General features: G+C 41.6%; 1 protein-coding gene across 1 annotated transcript in view; it reads left to right on the forward strand.

The window, feature by feature from the left end:
* LOC135982588 (protein scribble homolog) overlaps positions 1-22,667 on the forward strand; it is a 37,895-nt gene extending 15,228 nt beyond the window's left edge. The window contains exons 4-7 of the mRNA XM_065589959.1: positions 35-124; positions 820-897; positions 2,921-3,016; positions 22,016-22,667. Of these exons, the coding sequence (XP_065446031.1) occupies positions 35-124; positions 820-897; positions 2,921-3,016; positions 22,016-22,168 (417 nt within the window). The 3' untranslated portion in view covers positions 22,169-22,667. The remainder of the gene's footprint in view (positions 1-34; positions 125-819; positions 898-2,920; positions 3,017-22,015) is intronic.
* Positions 22,668-26,692: the final 4,025 nt, after the last annotated feature.

Raw genomic sequence — 26,692 nt, forward strand, 5'->3', positions numbered from 1 at the left:
GGGCCACTTGTTATTAACTATAATTCTCTTGCAGATAACCATTACTGTGTGCAGTCAAATGGGGAGTCTTGGTATTAGCATTGCTGGTGGAAAGGGCTCATCTCCATATAAAGAAAATGATGAGGTGCATTTCATTACTCCAACATTTACCAAGTAATCATTCAGAAAGAGATGGAAAAAAGCAATTTTTGGAAGCTAGCCGATTTAGCTGTCTTCTTTCTGAAGTCATCTTCAGTGTAATGCTGTAATCTTAGTAATACAGTTGACAAGGGGAACAAAAGGGTATTCTTAGATTTGTCCCCAAGATAGATGTTGAAGTTGGTGGTAGCTTTTTAACTGTGACGCCTCCTTGAGGAATGATCTTTGCAAGGAAGCATCACGTGAACGATTAGTTCCTGAAGAAGGCCTCACAGCTGAAATTCCATTGGTTATTTTCCACCTGAATTCAAGGAAACTCCATTTGCAGCCCACACACTAATGCAGCTTCCATCCCACTTGTTTGTTCACACTAACCCCTTTTTGAACTAGTACTTGTCTTTTCTCAGTTTATCATTCAAATCCTTATTCTCAAATATGTCCCTCAAGGCACTGGGTAAACTGTTAATGACTTTTATTTATTGCTGTTTGTATCAGTCAGCGACGTATCAGTCAGTTAACATTTTCTGTTAATGTGTTAATTAAGACATTTATCTTATATTCATTTATAGGCAGCTGAGCAATAGGCTTTGAAAATCAATTTGCTGCGTATGTACTTTTTAACATCCAAGAGCAATGGGATAAACTCTGTTGGATCTGAAATTTTGTGTTTGATGTTACCAGGCAATCTTAATTGCACGGGTGGCCAAAGATGGCCCAGCGGAGTTGACTGGGGTACAAGGAGGAGACAAAGTGCTGGAGGTAGAAAGCTTTATTTGTTAACGGAGTGCTGTATTTTCTTATGTGAGCGATAGAATTCTGTCGTCCTCCCCCACTGGGTCATATAAACATATGCTTAATCTGATTTTCTATGCACCTGAATCAAAATCCTTAATCTGAATATCCCAGATTTTGGAATTTTGGATCCAGAGTTGGACTTTGCAGCCATTGGAACCATTTTTAGTTTCAATATGCAAATTATTCATAAAATGACATCCTTGACTTCTGATCTTATTCCCATTATTTACCATATATTTTTCAGATCTTATACTTTCTAAGCGTTTAACAAAATATCCTGATCTTTAATGGCTAATTCATAAAAAAAAATGCCCTTATTATGAACCTGAAAATTCAGTGCCTTTATTAGTTCAATGACTAATTCTGAGAAGGTTTCTTATTTACCTCAGTTAGATTTATTAGTCCAGATTCACCAAAGCTTGGTACAGGAAGTACAACCTACACTTCCTTATGCCTTCAAGAGGATGCTCACACTGGGGAGGTCAGCCCATAATTACTCCACTGATACAGGCTTCAAATGAGATGTGCTAAATAATAAGTGTGTATGTCTGGTTGCTTTACCTTTGGGACCTTTTCTCCACCAGTGCCACCTGTTCTTTTGAATCTTGTAGGTCCCTCAAGTGTCCCCCAGTGAGGCGATAGCAGATGTTTTGTGCCAGGATTTTCCTCTGAACAGCCTTTGCCAGGGCTGTCCTGGGATAAATCTGACCCAGTGGTGCTACTATTCCCAGCTATAGTTTTCAAACTAGTAACCTTTTATTATTGTTGCTAGCACTCTATTATTATTATTATTATTATTTATTATTATTTTTCCTAGAGTTAATACTATTTATTCTGACATGTTTCTTGTTGAATCAAGATAGATACACAATATATATTGTTGGCTGCATTGGGGATATAATGCATGATCTACAAAGTCTACTTTTATAGAAAAGTCCTGGAGAATGTATAGGGATAAAAAAAATAAGGATGTATAGAAATTAAACAGGATTCTACAGAAATTACTACAAGAAATTATAGAATGTAACAGAATGATATCCTTTCTCTTGAATGTTTAAAACTACCCTACAGAATTTAATAGAGGATTATATTCCTGTGGTTGAATTCTACAGGTTGGCTGAAAAATTCTTTGGAAAGGTTGTAATTCTCTGTTAAATGTTATAGGACTTTTCCATGAGGGTGAATACAAACTTTTTCTTTGAATAAAGGACTATTATTATCTGAAAACAGTTGGATTTTGGCAAACTGAAAATTTGAAAGCAACATTGTTATCCGTATGTATTTCATATCAGAAGATTATCTGCAAAATAAATCCACTTTTCTAGTTATGATTGGCCCTACTGTGCCCTCAATTTTGAAGTAGAATTCCTGATTGAAATAAGTAGACAGTTCTGCTTAAAAATCAAGGTGCAGTGTGGCCTCATGCAGTAATAATCTCTGAGAACCCACAGAGTTACTCAACATGTGTTAGCTATTAAATATTGTTCAGTTGGTGAGCATGTAAAATCAAGAACCAAAAAGGGAAGACATTCCTTCTCAAATATGTGGCTGATTCAACAAATATCTGCATTTTCTGTGCATGCCACAAGATGGCACTATTAGCAGAACAATTCAGATACTTTAAAATGTGGGGAAAACATTCACTTTTTTGTGAGATGAAAAGGAATTAATGCATTCAAATATGTTTAAAAGGGAGTTTTAATGTTTTGATAACAGGACCAATCTCAGTTCAAGAAACTAAAATTGTCACTTGGCTTTATGTTTTACAAGTTTTTAGTGTTCTGACCTTTTCAACAACTCAGTGAATTAAGGAACAGTGAAAGAGGAATTAGCGCACGCTATTTGAATGAACCCTTGTGAAATCCTACATGACAATGGGTCTAGTCACTGTTTAAGTTGATCTGAGTGCGGGGGAGTTAGTTATCCTTTGTTAGCAGTACCCAGAAAATAAAGATGATCATTTTATGCTTTTTCCCCCCCCCTCAAGGGATCCATCCTTTTAGAACCAAACACGCCTGACTCAGGTCCTGTTGAAGCACCAGCTAAAAGCAGCCCATTCCAGACAGTAAACCACATCATAACAGTAAGTGAAATTGGTGAATTCAGTGAACAAACAGTAATGCTTACACAAATATTTTTTGAGCTGTGTTACAAATGCTGCCCCAGCATTCAGACAGACAGCATTATCAAAAATTTTGAATTAATAAAAAGTTGGATAATAAAAGAAACACTGCATTGTGGGCCAGTTTATCAAGTACTCAGCAGCCACAATCAGGACCAAATTTCCAAAAGAGCTCAACTCCCATTGAGAAATCAAACGAAGAAATCAGATTTTCACTGTTTTGGGTCTCTTGAAAATCTGTCCTTAAGTGTCACGCTGGGTGCTGAATATTTTTGTGAATCTGACCCTTCCTTAGGTGCTTAAATGGAAAGTGAGCTCTTTTGAAAATCTGGGCCCAGCTGGGGATTCTGCTGAGCACTTGAAAGTCTATCCCATTATCTATTAGGAACATACTGTATAATCCAGGGATACTCAAAGGAAAGAGGCAAGACCACATTGTCTAAAATAGTCTCACAAATTTTAACTCATTCCAGTCTGAGCCTTCAGACTGAATGCCTGCCTGCTTCCCCTAGAGCTGTTACCAGGTGGCTCCACCTACCAATAGAATACTTTGTTTCAATTCCCTTTCCTCCAGCCTCTCTCTCAAACCACACCTGCCTGTGACACAGCTAATGGGGCAGGGGAAGCTCTTTACACTAATTTATATGTACGAACATATGATTCAGTTTTGATTAAACCTCTGGAATTTTTTAAACAATTTGATTGCAAGTTGGACACATGACCAAAAATAGATCAGAGCTAGACCAAGCTGGAGGACACAAAATGATTTTGAATTTGGCTTTGTTTTGAATTGGAAACTTTGAAATTCGCCACAAAGGAAAATTCTCTAAATTGTTTAGTTTTGGAGCAATTGAAATGTTTCATTTCAACAAAATCAAAGTATTATGTTAGAATAGAAATGAAATGTCATTTGAAATGGAATGTCATTTCAAAACAAAACATCAAAACGGAACAGGTCAATGTTGTAGGAACTTCGTTTTTTCAGTTTTTGTCCAGAACAAAATGTTGGCAAAATTGACATGATTTCCTGAAGCATTTTGATTTAGAATGAACTGGCTTAAGGTTTTCTGACCATCTCTAGGCAGAGCTAATAGCCTCTTGAGAGGCTATTAGCAGATATTGGAGGCTAATAGTCTGTCGGACATCATCATTGCGATTCAACTGGAACATGATTGAAAAGGCTGTTTAATATGGTGGTTGGCTGACCAAATCTTTTGTAGAAGGAGCTGGCTGGTTTCTCCCTTGGATTTCTGCTGAGGAGAGAAACTGATCACTTCCCATGTTATCTCCTGATGGTAACATAACCCAGCTGCCTTCTATAATATTTCTTTCCAGATACGGCCAGCTAGCCAAGAGGAGGGGACAGGTTAGACAATGCTGGCCCCTTTAGAACAGGAGACCCTGAAGGAGCCAGCTAGCTAGAGCTGTTTCAGGTGATGAGGTGCTTCCGCACATATTTTCTGCAGAGAAATTTTTGCATTGAAATCTTTGTAAATGTGTCTCTGCAAGAGACTTACTCACAGAAGTCTTTAGGCTGACTTGTGCATACTACTGTGCCTTTGGCTGAGGGGAATATAAAACACTTGCTGGGACTGTCATCTCTTTGGGAATATTATCCTATTGACTCTGGATTTAGTCAGTGTCTCATCTTATATTCTTACTCCATCTTTACTCAGGCACAGCTCCTGTTGACCTTCAGTGGGAGTTTTTCCTGAGAAAGGATTGCAGCATTGGGTCCAGACATCTGGAGAAAAGACCTATAGTATTCAGAGGGATGGACTAGATGGTGCAGAAGGTTCTTACTAAAGCTCTGGTGGGATAGAATCTTCCTCTTATTAAAGATCTAGGACATAACATTATAATGATCTCTCTATCCTTCGCAGAGTGTTCTTCGCCTCTGTATTTCTGATCATGCCTCAAAAACCGACAGGAACATCTTTCTCTACATTTATTAAGTTATATATTCAGAAATAAAACACTTCTTTGTGTGTTTTAATCAGGAAAAATTCTCCCTTTTATTATTAATTATACCTCTGTTCTTTCAACAACCTGCCTGGCCTCTTTTATCTCCTATCCTTAGGATGTCTCCAGAGATGGTATCACTGCTATGACAAAAGATGTTGTCTCCAACAGATTCAATTTCTCCTCTCTGGTCTTCCATTCTTCAAAGAGCTGGTTGCTCCAGATTATTTTGAAAGGCTCATTTGAATTTTAACTAGTCCAAAATCCAAATGCTTAAATGCCAGCCTTCAGTTTTAATGCCACTTTGAATTATTAGTAATTAGTTGGACAAACAAGAAAAGCTCTTTCATGCTGCATCACTGTTTTTTTTCAAAGTAAAAAATTAGGCCAGGTCTACACTACCACTTACTTTGGTATAACTTGCGTTGCTCAGGGATGTGAATATGCCACCCCCCTGAGTGACATAAGTTACACTGACCTAAGCACCAGTGTGGACAGCGCTATGTTGGCGGGAGAGCTTCTCCCACCAACATAGCTACCACCTCTCGCAGAGGTGGATTTATTATGCCGATGGGAGAGCTTTCTCCCATCGGCATAGAGCATCTTCACCGGATGCACTACAATGGCATAGCTGCACCAATGCAGCTGCGCAAATGTAGCACTTCTAGTGTAGATTAGCCCTTAGAAACAAACTAGCTTTTTTAAAATTTGTGATTGACCAGTTTAACTTTTGAAATTTACAATCTCAAAAACTAAAATTACAATGAAATATAGTTTTCACTGACAAACTTTACAAAGTTGCCATAGCTATGCAAAAAAATTACTGACACACAGCAAAATAACTGCATCAGTGTTAATTCACATCTTTTGTTATTTTGGGGCAACTCTGTGTGGACGTTCTTGTTTCAGAATAGAAGTGTCTAAGTGTGAGCTAGCTTAAGTTGATTCCTTATTAATTTAAACTAAATCAAAGTAAGACATTTTGAATCCACAAAAGAGTGTCCACACACAGACTTGCAAAAAGGCTTGAATTAAAACTGATGTAGTTATTTCAGTTGTGTGTACAAAAGTCCTGAGAAGCCAAAGGATCAAAGGCTGAAAAAATAACCTAACGCCACGGGACTCAAATCACTGCCTATGGAGCTCTGTGCTTTCAGAGCAAGTCCTCACTTCACCTATTTCCAAAAGGACTGCATCACTCAGGCTTGCCCCCATACTATGCTGTCTTGGATTCTGCATGCTTTTTATCTGATTCTGTTTCTTTATCTTCCCTGTCTTCCTCTTTTTCCTCCTGGAGTAATAGTTGCTGCTTTGGCATTGACCCTGACCCACCTGCACTGCCTGGTTTTCTCCAAGAACATGATTTTCTGTTGTTCTATTCCTCTGTCTTCAGTATCTGCTGCTGTTTCTGGAGACTAGACATTTGATCCTCTGTTTAAAGGAAATCAAACCTTATTCTCCAACTCTGAGTTTGCATTGCCAATGGACTCTCTCCAATACAAATGTTATCAGCATCACCTATCCTTCTCTTCTCTTAGTGTGTCAGCATGTCATGCTTCATTTGTGGTCCATCTTTGTTGCAACTTGTGACCTAATGATTCCTTAGTATTACCAGACTATTTGGACTTAGTATCATTTCCAAATCCTGTCATGTGATATTTCACCAGTGTCCATTAAAATTCATTTTCCTTATCTTTCTGCCTTAAACCTGCAAATTTCCCATGTTTCCTCTGTTGTAGTGTTGTATGTCATTTATCAATTCAGTCAGCCCTAATTACTAATCATTGCTGATTTTTCAAAGAAGCCTACAAGTATTTCAAGGTGAGTTGGGCATCTATTCCCATAAGTGGCCTTCAGTTTAAAGGAAATCTCCCCCCCCCCCCCAATCATTGAAATAATCAATCACACCTTATTGTTTATGCAAAGCTGGATAGGAATAGTTTTTCCCATCTTGTGAAACCTTTGGAAATTAAAAAAAAATTCCCATTCCTCATCCTGCTAAAACAGAGACCTGATTCAAACCAGGGACTTGAACCTAGGTCACCTGCATCCCAGGTGAGTGCCCTACCTACTGGACTAGAGAATCAGTCTCTCACTCCATGAATAGTTAACTATTTATACAAAGTGGAATAGCTCCAACAGGAGAAACTGTGCAAGACCCACCCTAGAGAACCACATAGTCTGGTGATCAGGACACACCTGAGGTGTAGGAGACCCAGGTTTAAGTCCTTGGTCTGAATCAAGCATAGCAGGGGCTTGAGCTTGAATCTCCCACAGCCCAGAGAAATGCCCTACCTACCAGACTATTCTAGGTGCTGGCTCATTCTCTCTCAACCTGCAGAAGAATTGTGCTGGTAAAGGATGTTCATAACCACTGCTATACCGGAGGTCCTAGAGTTGGTCAGCACAGCCCCCAAAGTGGGTGGCACTGGCCAATGAGTGTGCAGAGTAAAGCTCTCCTTCTGGGGGAGGCAATGCAAAAAACCCCCCTGGTGTGAAAAGCCTTGGCTGTGATAATCTCAATTAGTGTGTCTGCCCCTCAGTTTGCAGGCCCTCCATTACTTGGGCTGAACCATCTAGGCATGCATCACTTTGCCTTTCATTCACATTGCTCAGATATGATCCAAGAAAATCTTTACATCAATCAGAATCAAAATGGAAAAATCAAAATCTTTTTCATATACAGTCAATCCAGGCCTTGCAAGAAAATGTCCTCCTGACGCCGGACTGATTAAAAACTCAAATGTAAGCATCAATAACTTCTTTCCATTTCTAGTAGTTTTTGCTATCTCAGGAAAATGTAAACTTTTCACTGAAATGTGATAAATTTTCTTTCTCCATGCTTCAGACATCACCTCATCTTTGTCAGTTTATTGAAGCAAAAGTAATTGAATCTTCAGCTCAAAGCAACAGAAATCAGAAGAGACATTTTAAATGGAATACAGAATGCTTTAATCATCTTCAGTGATAGTCAGATTTTTGTTCCAAAATTGTTACAAACGAAGCTTCTCAGAGTGAATGCTTTGAGAAACCTGGTATCTTGACATTACATGATTTGATATTATTTTCAGACCCCTAAAGTTTTCTATGAAGAATTGCATTATCATTGATCAAAAACACCTACATGGTCCTTAGTGTTGTCAGATCAATTTTTTAACATTCCCTTCTAATTAGGTAATTTTAGATATTATAATATCTGCTTCTCAACAGGCTTGCCTCTTGTCTAGGCATTTACTCCTCTGCCAGTGGGTGCAAGTTGCAGAGCCACCCAGAGGATTCAGTGGGCCTGGGGCAAAGCAATTTCGGGGGCCCCTTCCATAAAAAAAAAGGTTGCAATACTATAGAATGCTATATTCTCGTGGGGGCCTGGGGCAAATTGCCCCATTTGCCTGCCCGCCCCCTGGGTGACCCCTGCCACCTGGTAGTAATTGTAAAAGATCTGATTACTATGTTCTGCATGTATAAAGGGCCCTTTGCTGTGGAGAAGTGCTCTAGCTGCCACAGCAGTTAAAAGCAGGCCCGCCTGGGTAGACACAGCAGTCAAGTTACTGCAGTGTTTGCCAGGAAGAAAACAAATGAAAAACTAAACGAAATCTCAAACTCAAATCAGTCTATCTTGCCCCACAGCTCTTGAAACCAGCCAGCTGGTTCATTTTATTCACGCTCTGCATTTGTATTAGAGCTGGTTGTGAACTTAAGAACCACTGTGTGGGGACGTGAGGGACCGGCTTTTTGTTCTGTGTTTGCACAGCACCTAAGGCAATGGGCCTTTGTCCATGGCCAGGGCTCCTAATTTGAGCTCAGAACATGCATGATGAGGGTAAGTGAACTGTTACTGCCTGATGTGAACTATTGGTCCTGTGTCAATTGGGGGGACATGGTATTTACTTCTGTAAATCAGCTGAGTACATATAACCCAAGTGCAAAGACACGCCAAAGGGTATATTATTGACTGGAGTTAAGGTTTATGGCAGAAAATTATTGCCCTGCAAGTTAACAGCACAACTGGGTTTTCACCATAGAGCTACGTACACAGACACAGCTGTAGGTTACCACACAATGTGCTGTGTGACCATTAGCACGGTGCAGAGGCCAGTGAAGTCTCCTGTCTGTCAGGCTGCAGACTGTCCTGCATTCCATTAAAATTAGCCTGGTTTGCCAGTCTTACATCGCTGGGATACACAAGCTGAAGGTTGTCGAAGGGAAGCTCTCACCCACACAGTACATTTTTAAGGGCTATTTGAAGAAAAAATGGACTGAGTTTTGGACTGTAGAAATGCAAAGGGGTTGTTTCCTCTTGAGGGGGAGAATTTCTGCTTCCAAAAGTCAACACTGTGCTTACAAGCCAAGTTTTCCAGACAAGTATTGATCAGGACACAGCATTGTCGAGACACAGCGGGAACTATTTCTAAATGACTGGCTTGCCGTTCCTTGCTGAGGCTTGACAAACTCATAGTAGAGAATACTCCTAAATACCCTCCAACTTCCACTCCTAGCTCTGTGCACTCTCTGCAGCCAGTCACTCACCCATAACCACTGGATGCACTCTGCGCACTCTCTCCAGCCACCCCAGTTCTGTGCGCCCCCTGCAGCCAGAGTCACCCATAGCCACCAGACGCACTCTGTGTGCCCCCTCCAGCTACCCCAGCTCCATGCACCCCCTGCAGACAGTCACCCACAGCCACCAGATGCGCGCTGCGCGCCCTCTCCAGCCACTCCAGCTCTGCGCGCCCCCTGCAGCCAGAGTCACCCATAGCCAACAGACACGCTCTGTGCACACTCTCCAGCCACCCCAGCTCCATGCGCCCCCTGCAGCCAGTCACCCAAAGCCACCAGACGCGTTCTGCACGCTCTCTCCAGCCACCCGCAGCACTCCTTCCAGCTGGAGCTGCCGCTGCCTGGGAGACATGCTGCGAGTGCAACCAGAGTGCCTGCCCCCGCCCACCCCGTCTCCAGCAGCTGCCCGTTAGTGGTGCTGCAAGAACGCAGGGAGCCCCCTAGCTCCCCTGTGGGCGCAGAACTGCCCCGTCCCAGCCCCTGCGCCGTGTCCGGCGCGCCCAGCAGGAGCAGTTATGTGGGGCGCAGCCAGGTGGTGCCGCTTGCCGGAGCGGAGTCCATGGCAGGGCTGGCACAGAGCCCAGGTGTCCCCGCACCCATCCTCACCTCCCCGTAGGGCCTGGGGCGTGTCTGAGCGCTGCGCGGGACAGGACTAGCCTGCCCCACACCAGCGCCTCCCTCCCGCTTACCTCCGCTCGGGGCCTGAGCGTGGGTCCTGCTCCGCGGGCAGCTCAGCCAATCGAGCCCCTGGAAAAGGGTTGTGCTGCAGGCGGCAGCATATCCCGCAGCTCCGTGCAGCGGACACCAGCGTCTCCGAGAAGCTCCCCCACCCAGCGCCAGGGAAGGGATTCTCAGCCAGGGCTCGAGGGGTTCCTTCGGGGCCCAGGGCCTGGGGCAAATTGCCCCACTTGCCCCACCCCAGGCTGCCCTGGCAAGTTGCAAGCATTTTGATTAAGTTGCATTTTACTTTGTATGGACCCATTCCTACATAGCACTTAGGCACAAACATAGTTTGCTCATGTGAGAAGTCCCCATGAAGTCAATTGGACAATTCAAGTGAGAAAGCCATACATGGTCTTAATTGTTTCGAAGGATCAGGCCGTAAATGACTACACAAGATGAAAGACAGAGGAGAATCTAGTCCTTCTGTATCTACTTTAGGGCTCAATCACTCAGTATGGTTTTGTCTGATATTTCAACACTGTATCTTGGGGACTTTGATTCTAAGGCTTGTCTATGTGGGAAGTTAGTGAGCAGCAAGTTAGAGTGCCTTAAATTCACACTCTAGCTACTATGCGCTAATTCTCTGTGTGGACAAACATACTGCACACTAAAAGTACATTTTAAAGCATATCGAGCTGAGCCACTCAAGGGCACTTCTAGTGTGGACTAAGAATGCCCACATGGGGAATCAGTAGGGAGTAGCTAATGTGCTCTAATTTCACACCCTGGCTTACTGTGCCCTAACCTTTGATTCTAAGTGATAAAGTGGGCTTGTCTCCACTTACCAGGAGATTGACGCGCGGCGATCAAACGACTGGGGGTCGATTTAGCGGGTGTAGTAAAGACCTGCTAAATCGACCGCCGATCACTCTCCGGTCAACTCCAGTACTCCACTGGAATGAGAAGCATAAGGTAAGTCGATGAGAGGGTTTCTCCCATTGACCCTGCAATAAGTTGACCTAATGTACAGTAACTCCTCGCTTAACGCTGTAGTTGTGTTCCTGAAAAATGCGACTTTAAGCGAAACAATGTTAAGCAAATCCAATTTCCCCATAAGAATTAATGTAAATGGGGGGGGGGGGTCAGGTTCCAGGGAAATTTTTTTCACCAGACAAAAAACTAATACACACACACACACACACACACACACACACAGTATAAGTTTTAAACAAATAATTTAATACTGTACACAGCAATGATGATTGTGAAGCTTGGTTGAGGTGGTGAAGTTAGAGGGTGGAAGAGGGAGGGATATTTCCCAGGGAATGCTTTACTGCTAAATGATGAACTAGCACTCGGCTGAGCCCTCGAGGGTTAACAGATTGTTGTTAATGTAGCCTCACTCTACAAGGCAGCATGAATGGAGGGAGGGGAGACAGCATGGCAGACAGAGACACACACCCTGTGTGTGTGGGAGAGAGAGAGATGTGCATTGCCCCTTTAAGTACGCTGATTCCACTCTAAGTACATTGCCTTTAAAAAGATCAGGAAGTTGATATAGCAGCTGCGGCCAGCAAGCTCTCTCCATCCTGAGCCCTGTCCTGTCCCCACCCTGCTCTATATGGAGAAGGGGTAAGCGGGGGGGGAAGGGAGGGGGACACCTTGACATTAGCTCCCTTCTTCCCCCTCCCCTGCACAGCAAGCAGGAGGCTCCCGGGAGCAGCTCCAAGGCAGAGGGCAGGAGCCGCACATGGCAGTGGGGGGAGGGACAGCTGAACTTCTGGCAATTGAGAGCCTGCTGGGCAGCTACTGCACAGGGAACTTAGGGGAGCGGGGAGCTGATAGGGAGGCTGCCGGTCCACCCTGGTTCCAAGCCCCCACCAGCTAGCTGCAACGGGCTGCTCTTCCTGAAAGCAGTGGACAAAGCAGGCGGCTGCCAAACAACGTTATAAGGGAGCATTGGGCAACTTTAAACGAGCATATTCCCTAATTGATCAGCAATGAAACAACGTTAACCAGGATGACTTTAAGTGAGGAGTTACTGTACGTTGACTCCAGCTACATTATTCACGTAGCTGGAGTTGCGTAACTTAGGTTGACTTAGCCCTGTAGTGTAGACCTGCCCTCAGACAAAACCATATTGAATGATACATTAGAAGATGAGGGAGATGGAGTGAAGTGTGCTCATCAGCAGCTTAAACAACATCTAAACCTGCTGTGGTCGGAGGGGGTTGTGAAGAAGGGAACACGTTTGTCTTTCTCCATCCTTTTTGCCTTTTGCTAAATCTGAGCCTGTGCATTTTTCTCTAATTTCAGCTTCCTTGTTTTTTCCTTGTTTCTTGGGGGAGCATTATATTCGTACCAACCAAGGAGAAGAATGGGGAGAACATACAATTCTCTTTTAAGTTTGACTCCTCTGCCCCAACAACACAGGAAACACACAATGAAAAAAAAAAAAGTACAACACAATTGGGAAATATTTAAATGGGATCCTTCTCCTTTTACAGACCTCATGATTTATTAAAAAAATAACCAAGAGAAACACCAGATCCTTAACCTTGTCTCCAAAAACTCAACATTAGAAGACTCAGACAAGCAAAATAGTGAACAAGTCTGAAAGGTTGTTCCCAAGGGCATTGGAAGGGTTTATGCCTCGATCTCCCGGACAATTGTGTTTGGAGCTGGGCAATGGGCAGACAGCAGCAGATTCCAAAGGACAGAGGAAGGATTTTATAACCTTGCTGTCACTGATGTCAGCATTTTGGGTTTGGGTGGCCCCAGCAGCCATGTTAGTGTTTGCTTCTCTTTCATATCTCTTTGGCAGTAATGAAGTCACACTTTTATTTGCATGTCTTGTGGGCTGTCTATTGAAGTTTGATATAATGCCTCAACACACAATCAGTTCATTAAGGTTAAGGCTCTTTCTTTTAATGGAAAAACCAACTGTTATACATGGTGATAAAGTTGAAGCATTTAGGGCTTGTCTGTTTCATGTCAGCTGGAACATTTTAACTAACATGTTTTAAAACTCTAATATAGAGAAAGAAGTCGTATTGCATGCATAATTTTAGCTAGGCAGTTTAATAGGCATGTTTGTATGCAGTTGTGTGCCTGAGATGTTTAAAGATCTGGAACAGATCATAATGTCTACCTATTTTATCTGTCTAATCTACTCTGCCAACCCCTTAGGTGCTCAGGTAACATAGTCATTAACTTTATCCTGATAGGCAAAGCTCCTTTTGAATTATGCAGGTCATGGTAAATGATGCCTCTGCAATTTATGGGTTGCTACATTAAATGTCATGTAAGTTTGTGAAACTTGTTTAGATCATTCTTGTGTCTTTAACTTCCTTTAAGTTTTCTTTGAGAGAAGGTTGTGCCATCTGTCTTGTCTTTATTTAACCATCACCTTATTACATTAATTTAAAAGCCAGCAGATGTCAGTATTATCCAAGTCTTGGGAAAGTTGATAAGTACATTCACTACTGCAATTCTCAGGCACATTTTTAGACTCTTCTGATAAAAATTATTATTTTAAAAAAGCTATATATAATTAATTTTATCAGGAATGAGTAGGAATGACCTCCTTCACTCAGAGTAAAGAAATTTAACTTAGACAAGATCTGTTATAGATATAGATACATTATCAAATCCAAACTTTTGCTGGTGTGTACACAGTAAAAAACCTGCTTAAATTCTCTGATGAGGAGTCAGGTGTGTAACTCTTACTTTTGTTAAAGTCTAACCATTATTGCCTTTATCAGTGCAAATAAAAAAACAACATTAATTTAGATTTGAACTTATAAAGTGGTGGTTACATTTCACATACAACCTGAAAGTTCTTATCTAGGAAGGTGTGTCCTGTTTAAAACAAATCTCTCTGAAATATATTCCTGTCCAAGGGCAATAGATGATAGCACTACCATTGTACCAGTCGAAAGAAAAGTGGGGAATTGTCCCCCTCTTTGAACAAAACTTTCTTTAAGGAAGTTTTCTTCAAGTAAATTCATCTGAACTAGTTCACGTTTTCCTAAGCATATTAAAAATTAGTTCGTCTGAAGAGGGGATTAACAATTCCCACCTTTCCAACTTCATCTACAACAGGCCAGTCCAAATGCCCCTTTCCCATCCTGTTTACCTGTCCTGGCTCTTCCCATCTTCTTTTGGTTACTGATTGCCAGCCTGGCTTTCCTATCACCCACTCAGCCAGTCGTGGCTGGTTCTCTACCTTCCTTCTTTGACCTTTTGCTTCTGTCTGTGTGTGTCATGGTGCTGGTAGTTCTCTCCCAATGCTTCTAGCATGATAATGTGCTCAGCACTGTTATGCAATCTAATCAGCTATGTTAAGAGCCAAGGGAAGGTACTTAAGACCTGATCCAAAGCCCATTGAAATCAATGCAAGTCTTTCCATTGGCTTTAATGGACTTTGGTTCAGGCCTCTAGCCAAGTGCTTCAGGGACTGGGGTTAGTTTCAGTCTCATTTAACATCTTCCATGACTTGGAAGAGTAATCAAACAACCCATTAATTAAATCTGTGGAAGATACTAAATTGGAAAGGGTTTTAATTATGAAAAAGGGCAGAGATCTATTACAAAGGCTGGGGTGGAGGGTGGCTAAGATGGAACCATGAGCAGGAAGTAAAATGAGATTAAAATGGGAAAACTGTGATACAAAAAGGTCAATGGAATTTTGGGTTATATACACAAAGACATCATCAGTCACGATGCCAGGCGAACTGATAACTATTGTTTTCTGTACAGTTCTGATGAGACCAGCACTGGAAAACAGTACCGTATTTAGTTCTGGGTAGCACATCCAAAGGTGATACTGATAGAGGAGGCTATTTCCTTTCCTTTAGGCTCAGTCTGAATCAAACTTGTGGACATAGATTTTAGATAGCCAAGAAGCAACGTATAAATAGTAGTAAAATAGAACCAGCTGAATAGGAGATCTATCTCCCCACAATGTCAAAACTATTTCCAGACTCTTAGCAAAGTTTTGTCCCTCAAATTAAGATCCCCATAGTGAAAAGTATTTGAATAATTTTTTGTAAGTATTTAAATAGTGTGTCTTGCTTGTGCAATGGATGAACCTGAGAACATACCAATTTTTCTTAAAAAAAAAAAAAAAAAAAAAAAAAAAAAAGGTCCAAACAGAGAGAAATTATTCTGTTCTCACTTACACCAGAGTTGATCAGGAGTAACCAGCACATTGTCAATAGAGATATACTTCTGTAAAACTCCTGGTGAGATCAGAATCAGGCTTGTGTGGCTTTTCTGGGCTCACTTCCATTATCACGCTAAGTCTCTTGTCTATTTTGAGTGCCTTAGAACTGCAGATCATAGAATCCTAGAATATCAGGGTTGGAAGAGACCTCAGGAGGTCATCTAGTCCAACCCCCTGCTCAAAGCAGGACCAGTCCCCAACTAAATCATCCCAGCCAGGGCTTTGTCAAGCCTGACCTTAAAAACCTCTAAGGAAGGAGATTCCCCCACCTCCTTAGGGAACCCGTTCCAGTGCTTCACCACCCTCCTAGTGAAAAAGTTTTTCCTAATACCCAACCTAAACCTCTCCCCACTGCAACTTGGGACTATTACTCCTTGTTCTGTCAATATCTCACGGCCCATCTGATTGCGGTTCTGGACCCCTGGGTGTTGCAACCCAGCAGCTGAGAAACGCTGCACTAGATTTTTCATTAATTTGTCTCCCTATTGGCTATGAATGGGAAGAGAGCATTACATTGTATATGGACCAACTCTGAATGGAGCAGCTAGAGCAGATACGGACCAACCCTTCTGTGGTTAGCAGAGATGGGGATGAGGTACATTGTGTGGATCCACAGTGACATTTCAGCATAGGAAAGGCCTCCAAGAATTGACAATAACCAAGTCTCTGAGCCAGGAGGGGAGAGAGAAACTGAGGCGGACTAAGTGGGGAGAGAAGTCACAAGCTCCCAGACCTGCTCAGATCCAGTTCCTGTCTCAGCACTGGACAGGTTTTTCCTGGTCCCTACTTCTGCGTAGTCCCTGCTCTGCTGGGGGAATGTGCCGTCCTGGGGAACCACATTAGGTTTAAAGGGTTTCAGTGGGTTTAGATATTGGGGTTTAGTGTTCAACAGCTTTCACTATAATCTGAGTTTTCTGGTTTTGATAAAAGCAGTAGTGCAAGTAGGCTGGTACTCTCCAGTATGCAGTACCAACAAGAGCTTTTTAGAGGGTACTGGGTACTGGAAAAACTTGGGGCTAGCCCCCCACTCTGGCGGGGTGGGGTGGAGGGGGCTGCGCTCTGCTCCTTAAAGGAGCAGAACAGGGCTGGGGAGGGCATTCATTCTTTGTTTAAGTTTGTTAGCATATGTATTGTGCTGTTAAATTGGTCAGGAGTTCTCCAGAAGGGGCTGGGGGCGGGGACATAAAGTGTTTAAACAGTGTTTTTGATTCTGTTTCTCCCCATTGGTCTGAATTATCCATGACACACATACTGCATCACATCAAGTCCAAATCATTAGAGGAATGCCTCTGCTTGCACAGACCAGAGGATGTTTGGATTCTGATGTCAGCCCAGTTCTGCAGCCTGACAGGTATCAGGTGTTGTCCCCAGTGTACATAGAATTCTTCTTTGCCTCCAAACTAGTCTAACAGACTCCTGAAACTCTTACTATTTGCATGTCTATGGGCAAATAGTAAGAGTTTCAGGAGTCTGTTCTGTTCCTATAAAGGAAGTTGACTCTCCCATTGAAATGCAATGTTTGGGTATAATACCATAATGCAGTTTAGGATACAGTTCTACTTAAAATTTGTCTTTTAGTAAGTCGTATGCTGAAATGGCTCCTCACCCAACTCCCATATTCCATATAAATAGACAGCTAAATACTACATATTTTGGGAAAAAGGAGTAGTTAAGCATGTTGATGTTTGTATATACAAACACCCATTTCATCACTGTATTGGAAAATATAGCTGAACTTAATTTTCTATGAAATTTGAAGAAAGTTTAACAGCCCCAATTGTTTTCTGTGTTAATGATAGGCGCCAACTTCTCCTGGCGCCAGTGGGTGCTCGTACCCCCGGCCCCACCCCGACTCCACCCCTGCCCTGCCCCCTCCTGCCCATGCCATGCCCCCATTCCAACCCCTTCCCCAAAGTCCACACCCCATCTCTGCCTCCTCCCAGCCCCTGTTGGACTCCTTCCCCAAATCCCCGTCCCGGCCCTGCCTCATCATTTACATTTCCCATGAGTGCAGTACCGGCAAGAAATGATTTCTACTTGCACCATTGGATAAAAGGGATTAATTTCATGTTCTAGACTAGTGTTTCTCAAATTGGGGTTTGACATCTGTGCACTTACCTGCCACACTGTTTACAAAAACTAAACCATTAAGAGCAAGGAACTGAATAGTTAAGGATATGATGAATTGTATGGTGACAGTGCTCTCTCTTCCTGTAGCTCACAAGTTCCCAAACTCTAGTCTTTAGACCCCTGTTGGTCTGCAAAGTGATTTCATATAGTCTGTAGAAAGCTGGCTGATCACATGGTGTTGGCTCCTCCTCCTTGTTTCCAGCTGCAAAACTGCATGAAAAGACAGCTAAAAACCACATGAAATAACTTCCTAATGCTACTTTTTCATGGAAGTAATTGTTCTAGTAGCCACAGTAATGTTGTGGAGTCAAGAATGAGAGGCAAGGTGGCCGGTAGCAATGAATGTGATGGGAGGGATCTGAGAAATATCTTTCTATTAATAAGTGTGGTACCTGCTTTTTCTCAAAACTGAAGATGGCTGTGTTTTTGGAACTAAAAGCTCAGTGTTCCAACCTCAGCACTGCAGGTGGATTGTATTATTTTATTATGGAGAGGCCATAGTCCTTCCAGAGTTAGAACTGCAACCCCTGTCCACGTCCTTACCTCTCAGCTTGCCAAATACCAAATGTGTGATGCACTGTGTGACATAGGGTATGCCTAGTTCGAGTTTTGAGCTGGAGGTATCGTTTCCAGCTGGAGGAGACATACCTGTGGTATCTCTGATCTAGCTAGTGCACTAAAAATAATGTACAGCTGCAGCAGCTCAAGCCCGTGGGAAGGATTAGCAGTCCTGAGTACAAACCCATCCAAGATGCTAGGTATGTACTCAAGATGGCTAGCCCCTCCCAATACTTGCACCACCACATCTACAGTCTATTTTCAGTGCGGTAGCTCAATCAGAGCTAGGGTGGGTATGTCTCCTTGAGCTGCAGTTTACACCTTCCATTTTGAAGTGTAGTCATATCTATAGACCTACAATGAGGGACACAAAAATCTGTTTATGCCAGAAACTTAAAATGCTGTGGCATTCATTCCTCTAGTGCAAGTAACTCTTTCTATAACCTCAGTTCCATGATTCTTTCAGATGTAAATCATTTTAAAAACAAAAATGAGGGGAAATCAAATTTGTATGGATTGTAGGGAAGTTTAAGACTCTTGAATTGAGGGATGTTTAAGAGCAACTTTTAATTTTTTCATGACATCTCATTGACAACTAGAATGTTATAGCAGTAAAGAGTCCTGTGGTGCCTTATAGACGAACAGACGTATTGGAGCATGAGCTTTCGTGGGTGAATACCCACTTCTTCGGATGCACGGGTATTCACCCACGAAAGCTCATGCTCCAATACGTCTGTTAGTCTATAAGGTGCCACAGGACTCTTTGCTGCTTTTACAGATCCAGACTAACATGGCTACCCCTTTGATACTAGAATGTTATGACATTTTTGATTAAATTAAGTACTTTTTGTGACTGAAAGACCTAAAAATGGCTCCTTCTAGAAATTTTTTCAAACCATCTAATTATTTTTGTTTCTCAACCTGTCCAATGAAATCAAATAACATCGTAATATTTGAAACATAGTTATATTTGACATTGGCTTATGTAAAATGCATATTTCAAAAGCAGGACTACTAAAATGTTTAAGAAATTGCTTTATTTGAAAGCTAGACATGATTCTGACATCTCTTCCTAGATGTCTAGCCATCCGCTCAAGATCAACATGGCTAAACAGTTCTTAATCCCCACTCACCCCCATCCGTAAGCCTGCCCAGTATTTCTTTTCTCAGTCCCTGGAGACAACACCACCTTCCTGCCTGTCTCTTAGGCATGTAACTTGGGTGTCAGACTTCTCTCGAGATCCTCACATCGAGGCTATGTTTGTCGTACAGAGTCTTTGCATAACATCTCTAAGATATGGCCTTTCCTATACATCTACGCAGCTAAAACTCATTCAGGCTCTCATCAACTTGCATCTCAGTTACTCCAACGTCTTTCTTTCTGGCCTTGCTAAATGCAGTCTTGTCCCACTCATATTCTTCAGAATGCTGCTGCAAAGATCATTTTTCTAGCCTGTCACTTTGACTATGTCACCCTTCTCTACACTATGGGGCTAAGTCAACCTAAGTTACGCAACTCCGCTCGCTCTGTCTTCTCTATCGTTATCAACCATAAGCTACTTGTCTCCACTTTCCAGGCCCTTCACATCCTGTCCCCTCTCTGCTTATCCCCTCTCACTCACTATCGAGCTTGCAACTCCTAAATCTGATCAGTCCATGGTGCCTGCCTCTTGTTAAAATTTCAGGCAAGCACCTTTGTGCTTTCTCCCAGTGCCGCCCCTCATGCCTGACAAGAGCTCCCCGTAAATATCTGCAAACCTAACTCATTATCCTCTTTCAAACTTTCCTTTGCTTTGATGCATACAAAAATCTTGCAACGGTTAGGCAGGTGGTGCGCTGAGTTCATGGCCTATATGCTGACCAATGTTGTCTCATTGCTTCTTTATACTCCCCCATCAATCTGTCTGTATCCATCTGTTGTCTCTTATCTTAGTTTGTAAGCTTTTGAGGCAGGAACTTTTTGGGGTTTTTTTTGTTCTGTGTTTGTACAGCGCCTAGCACAATAGTGTCCTGGTTCAAGACTGGGGCTCTTCGGAGCCACAATAATATAAATAATTATATATATTTTTTTGCCAATGAGACCACTGGAGGAGAAACCATGGTGATGGGGAATGTTTTAATGCTTATCCTACAAAATGGCTCAGGGCTACTTTTTAAAAAGGAATGGAAACTTAGGCTCTTGTAAAATTACTTCTTCTCCAGCATTCCCAATTAAATGCCCCCAGGGCCTTGGGGAAATGTGCACATGTGTGTTTTCAAGACCAAATCATCAAGGAACAGAGAACTTAAGTGATTTACCAAAAGTACCATTGGACGTTTGTAGCAGAGTTTGAAACGGTCCACTGGGGGAAATCTGGACCCTGTTCCTGGGAATTTTGCCACTGATTTCAGTTGGGCCAGGATTTCAGCCCTGATCTCTGAGCTAGTAAGCCTATATCTCACCAACTACACCACAACGCCTCATATTCACATTATACAAATCTCCATACATAATTAGGCCATCTGAGGCCTACTAGATTGGGTGTTACATGTGTAGAACAAAGCAACCTGGGTTCTATTATTGGTTATGATTTGTAGCACCTTATACCAACATTCAGTGTTAAGGGAGGTGGTTCTATGATGGATGCACAACTAACTCAGCTATGTAGTGAACATACATATCTTCGTGGGGTGCACTGAATGAGGCAAATCTCCTCAAGAGCTATTACCGGGTTGGCCAGCGCCTTACTCCATATTAATTAAAATATGGTGATCTCTCTATCCCATTTTTTTTTTAAATTAAAACACTGTGTTTTTGATATTTTTCTTTTGCTTAAGTTAATTAAGATGAAGTTAGAGAGAGGGGGAAAAAATGAACCAAAAATTACTTGGGAAATTCGTAAAACCAAAATCTCATTTCAAAAACTAGTTGAAGTTGCTAAGTGATATCTGTGCACTTACCTACCACATTGTTTACAAAAATTAAACCATTAAGAGCAAGGAAATGAATAGTTAAGGATATGATAAATTGCATGCTGCTAACCTAATAAACAAGCATATCATTCTTATCAAGCAGAAAGAAATGCATATTTCAACACAATAGAGCAACCTTAAATCTTATCCGCAATAACTACTACTTTTACCAGTAGTCTCAAAATTTAAACATAATGCACACCTTTCTCAAAAAGAAATACAACAATCCAAATATATGCATTAATAATACATTCATCAGCCTCAAATTAAAGTCCATATACCGTCATAATTTTGCCATCAATCACAATGTCATGTACTTTCCTATCATCAAAAATTGCTAAATTACTAAATAAAATTAAATCACATACAATTCTCATAGCACGTCAGTTTTAAGTACAGTACTTTACCAAAAATGTCTACAGTCATGTGACTAATATATTATTTATTATAGTGATTAGGTTGCCAATTGTTTCCTTTTTAGTGTATTCCTTAAAAGAAAATATAAAGACTTGAAAATCAAAATAATATATTAATTATTGGGGTTTGAAAAATGTATCAGAGTTAAATGTTTGTGTTATGATGAAGTGTGCATTTCTTGATACCTAAATAAGAATATTGCTTTGTTTGTTATGTGAGGAGTGAAAGATTTGAGGTCCTTAGTAACTCATTTCCTTGCTTCCAGTGCATGGATTTTGTAAAAGGTATGATAGGTAAGTACATTGTTCATACTCTTTCATCTGCTACAGATCTCTGCTGTGTTGCTTGCATCTGTTGCACATTTTAATTGCACTAGTTATTTAATTCATTGGCTCTGTTCTCTCTTTTCATTCAATATAATTTTGTTTTCTTGTGCTTTCTTGTTTTTGATCTCTCTCATCCCTTTTCTCTGAAATCCTTTCTATTTTACTCAAGATACCTCGAATCATCCTAACACGCCCTTCCACTTCAGATGAGGACACCGACCAATTAACCCAAGATCCAGATGACTTTGAGCTTGAGGAGATGGATAGTGCAGAAAGCCAGGGCTATTCAGAGTGTTTGAACAATGCTTTTTACCCTCCCTAATAAAGTACTTTGATAGAAGAACTTCATGATATTCTTTTTTCGCTGTTGTTCTGTTTCTGTTAAGGTAGTACTTGAACCACTATGCCTTATTCATAGTCAAAACCAGTACACGGGCTGAATTTGAATTGAAAAAAACAAAACAAAACTTACATTTATATTTATTTGCCTTGAACTTTACTTCAATTGGAATTAATACACTTGAAATGGAATGTTCTGTATAAAAGTTATATGAATGTCATCAGTCAAGTGTTTCAAATTTCCACTTTAAGTGCATTCTGCAAAAACTCAATGTGATGATAAAGATTTGTATTCATTGGTGGTGTATACACCACAACCCATTTGGAAACATGGTACAAGCAAATGTATAGATTTATTTATTTTTTAAACCAAGGTGCATATTCCGTCTATGTGGCCAACCCCCTGTTTTATCTACAGGTTCCTTTGATTGTCCTCTTTTATGTTGTTTTCTATTTGAATAAAATATTACTCTTCAATCTAATGAATGGCTCTCTTTTTTGTAGGTGAATGTAATTCACCCTGGAAATGTGCAAGTCATTTCAAGGAATTAAAGAAGAGGCTTCTCTGAGTGCATATTTTATGTGATCCACATGTGAGATTTTTATAAGGGCTTGTAAGTATGGATCCCATCAGATAAAAACTTAGAGAGGCCTCTTCTTCAGCCAGGAGCCAGGGAATGGGTTGAGAAAGAGCTTCTTAACCGAGAGTGGTTTCCATGGTTCGTCTCTTCTTCCCCTTGATTTGCATGTAAACAGAACCCCCCAAAAGTTGCCTTGAAATTTTGGCATATGTTTTTCAGAGTAAACAGAAGCACGTATGGTAAACAACAGAGACCAAATGTTCTTGTGCCTGAGCATTCAACCCTCTTTCTCTTCACCAGAATCTAATGCCTTCCATACTGTTCAGGCCCCTAGCACATTTTTAGGTACTCAAAAAAATAAAAATAACCCACTGTTGAAACTGAGTAGAGCACATAGCATTGGCTAGTGTGCGTATGTACCATTGTCCTGTACTTTGATGGAATCAAATGGCTCAGGTGTCTGATTGTCACCTTCTAGTGGTTGGCCTACAAAGAGGATGGTAAGTACCAACTAATAAGGAAAGTCTCCCTTAGTTAAAGTGGTAAAGACCTCTCCTACTGGAGAAAGATGCACTGAGTTCTATTCAGTATTAAGCCTGTTTTGCTGGGAACTACCATATCTGTGTATATGTAAATATGGATTCTTTACAATATGTGAATGCAATACAGCCCTATGACCTAGTTGAGCCTCATTTTCTATTCAAATACATGGACAATCAGCTGATAAATCTCTCAGAATAACTTGAATGACATAATAGTAATTAGCAGGACTTACAACCGGATTGATATTATATTGTTAGCAAATCACCCCTAATAAGTGTGAAGGAAATTTTAATTTGAAAATGTAGGATTATAACACTGATAATTTATGATATGGGGGGTTCTCTTGCATCGCTAGCTGTTTCCACCATTGTTTTCTTGTTGTTTTGCACTTAGTTGAAATGAAGATAATTTACCAGTGATATGAGTATTAAACTAATTTTCATTAATTCTGGGATATGCACATTACTACACAATCTGCTAGTGCTGTGAAAATGCCTATATCCGTTCCATAATCTTCCTAGTTTGACTCAGAATAGACAGACATCAGTGGATGAAATTAAAATTTAAAAAGTAACATATGTTCTCTTCCCCTCCTGTGCCACATAGCTTGTTTTGCCATAGAAACTATCATTGTTTCTCCATAGTGACACAGTCATTACTGAAATGCACAAAGGAGAAATATTATTAAAGCTGGCTCTCTGCACTAATAAATGGCTTTGCAATCCAGTGTGTGATATGCAATTTTTATTAGTCTTGAATGATGTCTTCCTGGACTGGAGGAATAGGAAAATAAAGATATTACCCTGTTATAAACCAATAACTGGTGGCAGTGAATGAACCTCAGCTAATCAAGGGAATTAAGTGCCACGAAGTGGGATGAAATTGAGAACTATATATTTTCACTATCTTGCTCTACTCCAGCCAGTCAGACATTTTAGGTTCTTCCTGAGACACAAAACTTTGTTATTGCTTTCCAAAATATTTAAAAAAGGCAGGATAATTGTATGCTAGTGTATATTGTGCACTTCAGCCTGTTTTCAAAAGTGGCTTCTAATTTTGAGTGCCACCGTTTTTTAGAGTGTTCCTGTTGTGATCTCTTCAGCTGGTGTTATGGGTCTCTGAGAATAAGACTCTTGGTGTTCAAGTTGTTTCCCACAAAACAGAAGCACCCAAATTAGTAGAATTTTTTGAAAATGTAGGCCTTTTTTGTTTCTTTTTAGTTTAACTTGCAAAATTCAGATTGCAGTGTGGAGACTTTTGCTCCAGATACGAACACAGACATAATTCTCATTCCAATGCATGTACTGATCACAAGTTAACAGGTGGTGTTTTTATGGACTTTGTTGAATAACACCACTATAAAGACACACAACTCTAATGTGTTATGAATTAGACAGCACCATAAATGTGCATGCCCCTTTACAAAGCATGAAAGGCCAAATCTTGAAGCTCTTACTCAGTTTTTGCTCATGCTTTACTCATGCAAAATTTCCAATCACTTCAATGAGAGGTTTGCTTGTATAGGGATTAAATAAAAAAATTAAGAGCCAAGTTCTGCCACTGTGACTCATGCTGTGTTGTGCTCACTCACTTGAACCACTATGGAGAAAGGGTGGACAGAAATAGGCCATGAATAAAGCCTTCCGTCAATACTGATATAACAATTGCCCAGTTCTTATACTTATTAATGACTGCATAGACCAGTTATTCACAAACTGGCTCTCTGTGGAACACTTGTTGGTTGCCTGTGGACAGCTGACTCCTCCTTTCCAGCTGCAAAATTGCATTAAAAGATAATTAAGAAATACCTCTTTAATGTTATTTTTTCCTTCTAAGCATTTGTTATAGTTGCCACAGGGATGTGACGGTGAGTGAGAGGAGCGGTTGCTCGGCACCATTGATGCATGGAAGCAATTTGGGGTAAGGGGACAATCTCCATTTAAATGTGGTTCACACTGTTCAGTAGCTTGAGAACACCTGTTTATGAGAACAGTTACTTTGTTAAAGCAACGGATGTCAAATGAAAAAGGGCTTGTTTGTTTCTTAGGCCTGATCTACACTAGGAGGTTATGTTGAATTTAGCAGCGTTAAATCGAATTAACCCTGCACCTGTCCACACAATGAAGCTATTTAGTTCGACATAGAGGTCTCTTTACATCGATTTCTGTACTCCTCCCCGACGAGGGGAGTAGCACTAAATTCGACATGGCCATGTCGAATTAGGGTAGGTGTGGATGGAATTCGACGCTAATAGCTCCGGGAGCTATCCCACAGTTCACCACTCTGTTGACGCTCTGGACAGCAGTCCGAGCTCGGATGCTCTGACCAGCCACACAGGAAAAGCCCCGGGAAAATTTGAATTCCTTTTCCTGTCTGGCCAGTTTGAATCTCATTTCCTGTTTGGACATCGTGGCGAGCTCAGCAACACTGGCAACGATGCAGAGCTCTCCAGCAGAGGTGACCATGCAATCGCAGAATAGAAAGAGGGCCCCAGCATGGACGGATCGGGAAGTCTTGGATCTGATCGCTGTGTGGGGGGATGAGTCCGTGCTTTCGGAGCTGCAATCGAAAAAACGGAATGCGAAGATCTACGAGAAGCTCTCCAAAGCCATGACAGAGAGAGAATACAGCTGGGATGCAACGCAGTGCCGCGTGAAAATCAAAGACCTGAGACAAGGCTACCAGAAGACTAAAGCGGCAAACGGATGCTCCGGATCCCAGCCCCAGACATGCCGTTTCTACGAGGCACTGCATTCCATTCTACGTGCAGCCGCCACCACTACCCTGCCACTGACCGTGGTCTCTGACGATGGGGTATTGTCGACGGCTGCTTCCTCGGACATGTTCGCGGACGGGGAAGATGAGGAAGGAGATGAGGAGGACGAGGCAATCGACAGCGCATACAACGCTGATTTCCTCGACAGCCAGGATCTCTTCATCACCCTCACGGAGATCCCTTACCAACCCTCCCAAGGCGTTAACCCTGACCCTGAATCAGGGGAAGGATCAGTCGGTAAGTGTTTTAAACATGTAAACATTTATTTTGATCAGAACAGGAATGGAATATTAACAATGGGTTTTTCATGATTACTTTGCCCTAGGCACTTTACTTTTTAGTCCTGGCCAATGCAGCTACTGGAAAATTGTGTTAATGTGTCCGGGGATAGAGCAGAAATCCTCCTGGGACATTTCCACAAAGCTCTCCTGGAGGTAATTTGAAAGCCTTTGCATTAGGTTCCTGGGGAGAGCGCCTTATTGCGTCCTCCATGGTAGGAAACTTTTCCGCGCCAGGCTAGCAGCAAATACTCCGGGATCAGTGCCTCGCACAGCATGGCCGCATATGGCCCTGGTTTTTGCTGGCATTCATGCAGCATGCGGTCTTT

This window comes from Chrysemys picta, chromosome 3, assembly GCF_011386835.1.
Source record: "Chrysemys picta bellii isolate R12L10 chromosome 3, ASM1138683v2, whole genome shotgun sequence".
Classification (NCBI taxonomy): Eukaryota; Metazoa; Chordata; order Testudines; family Emydidae; genus Chrysemys; species Chrysemys picta.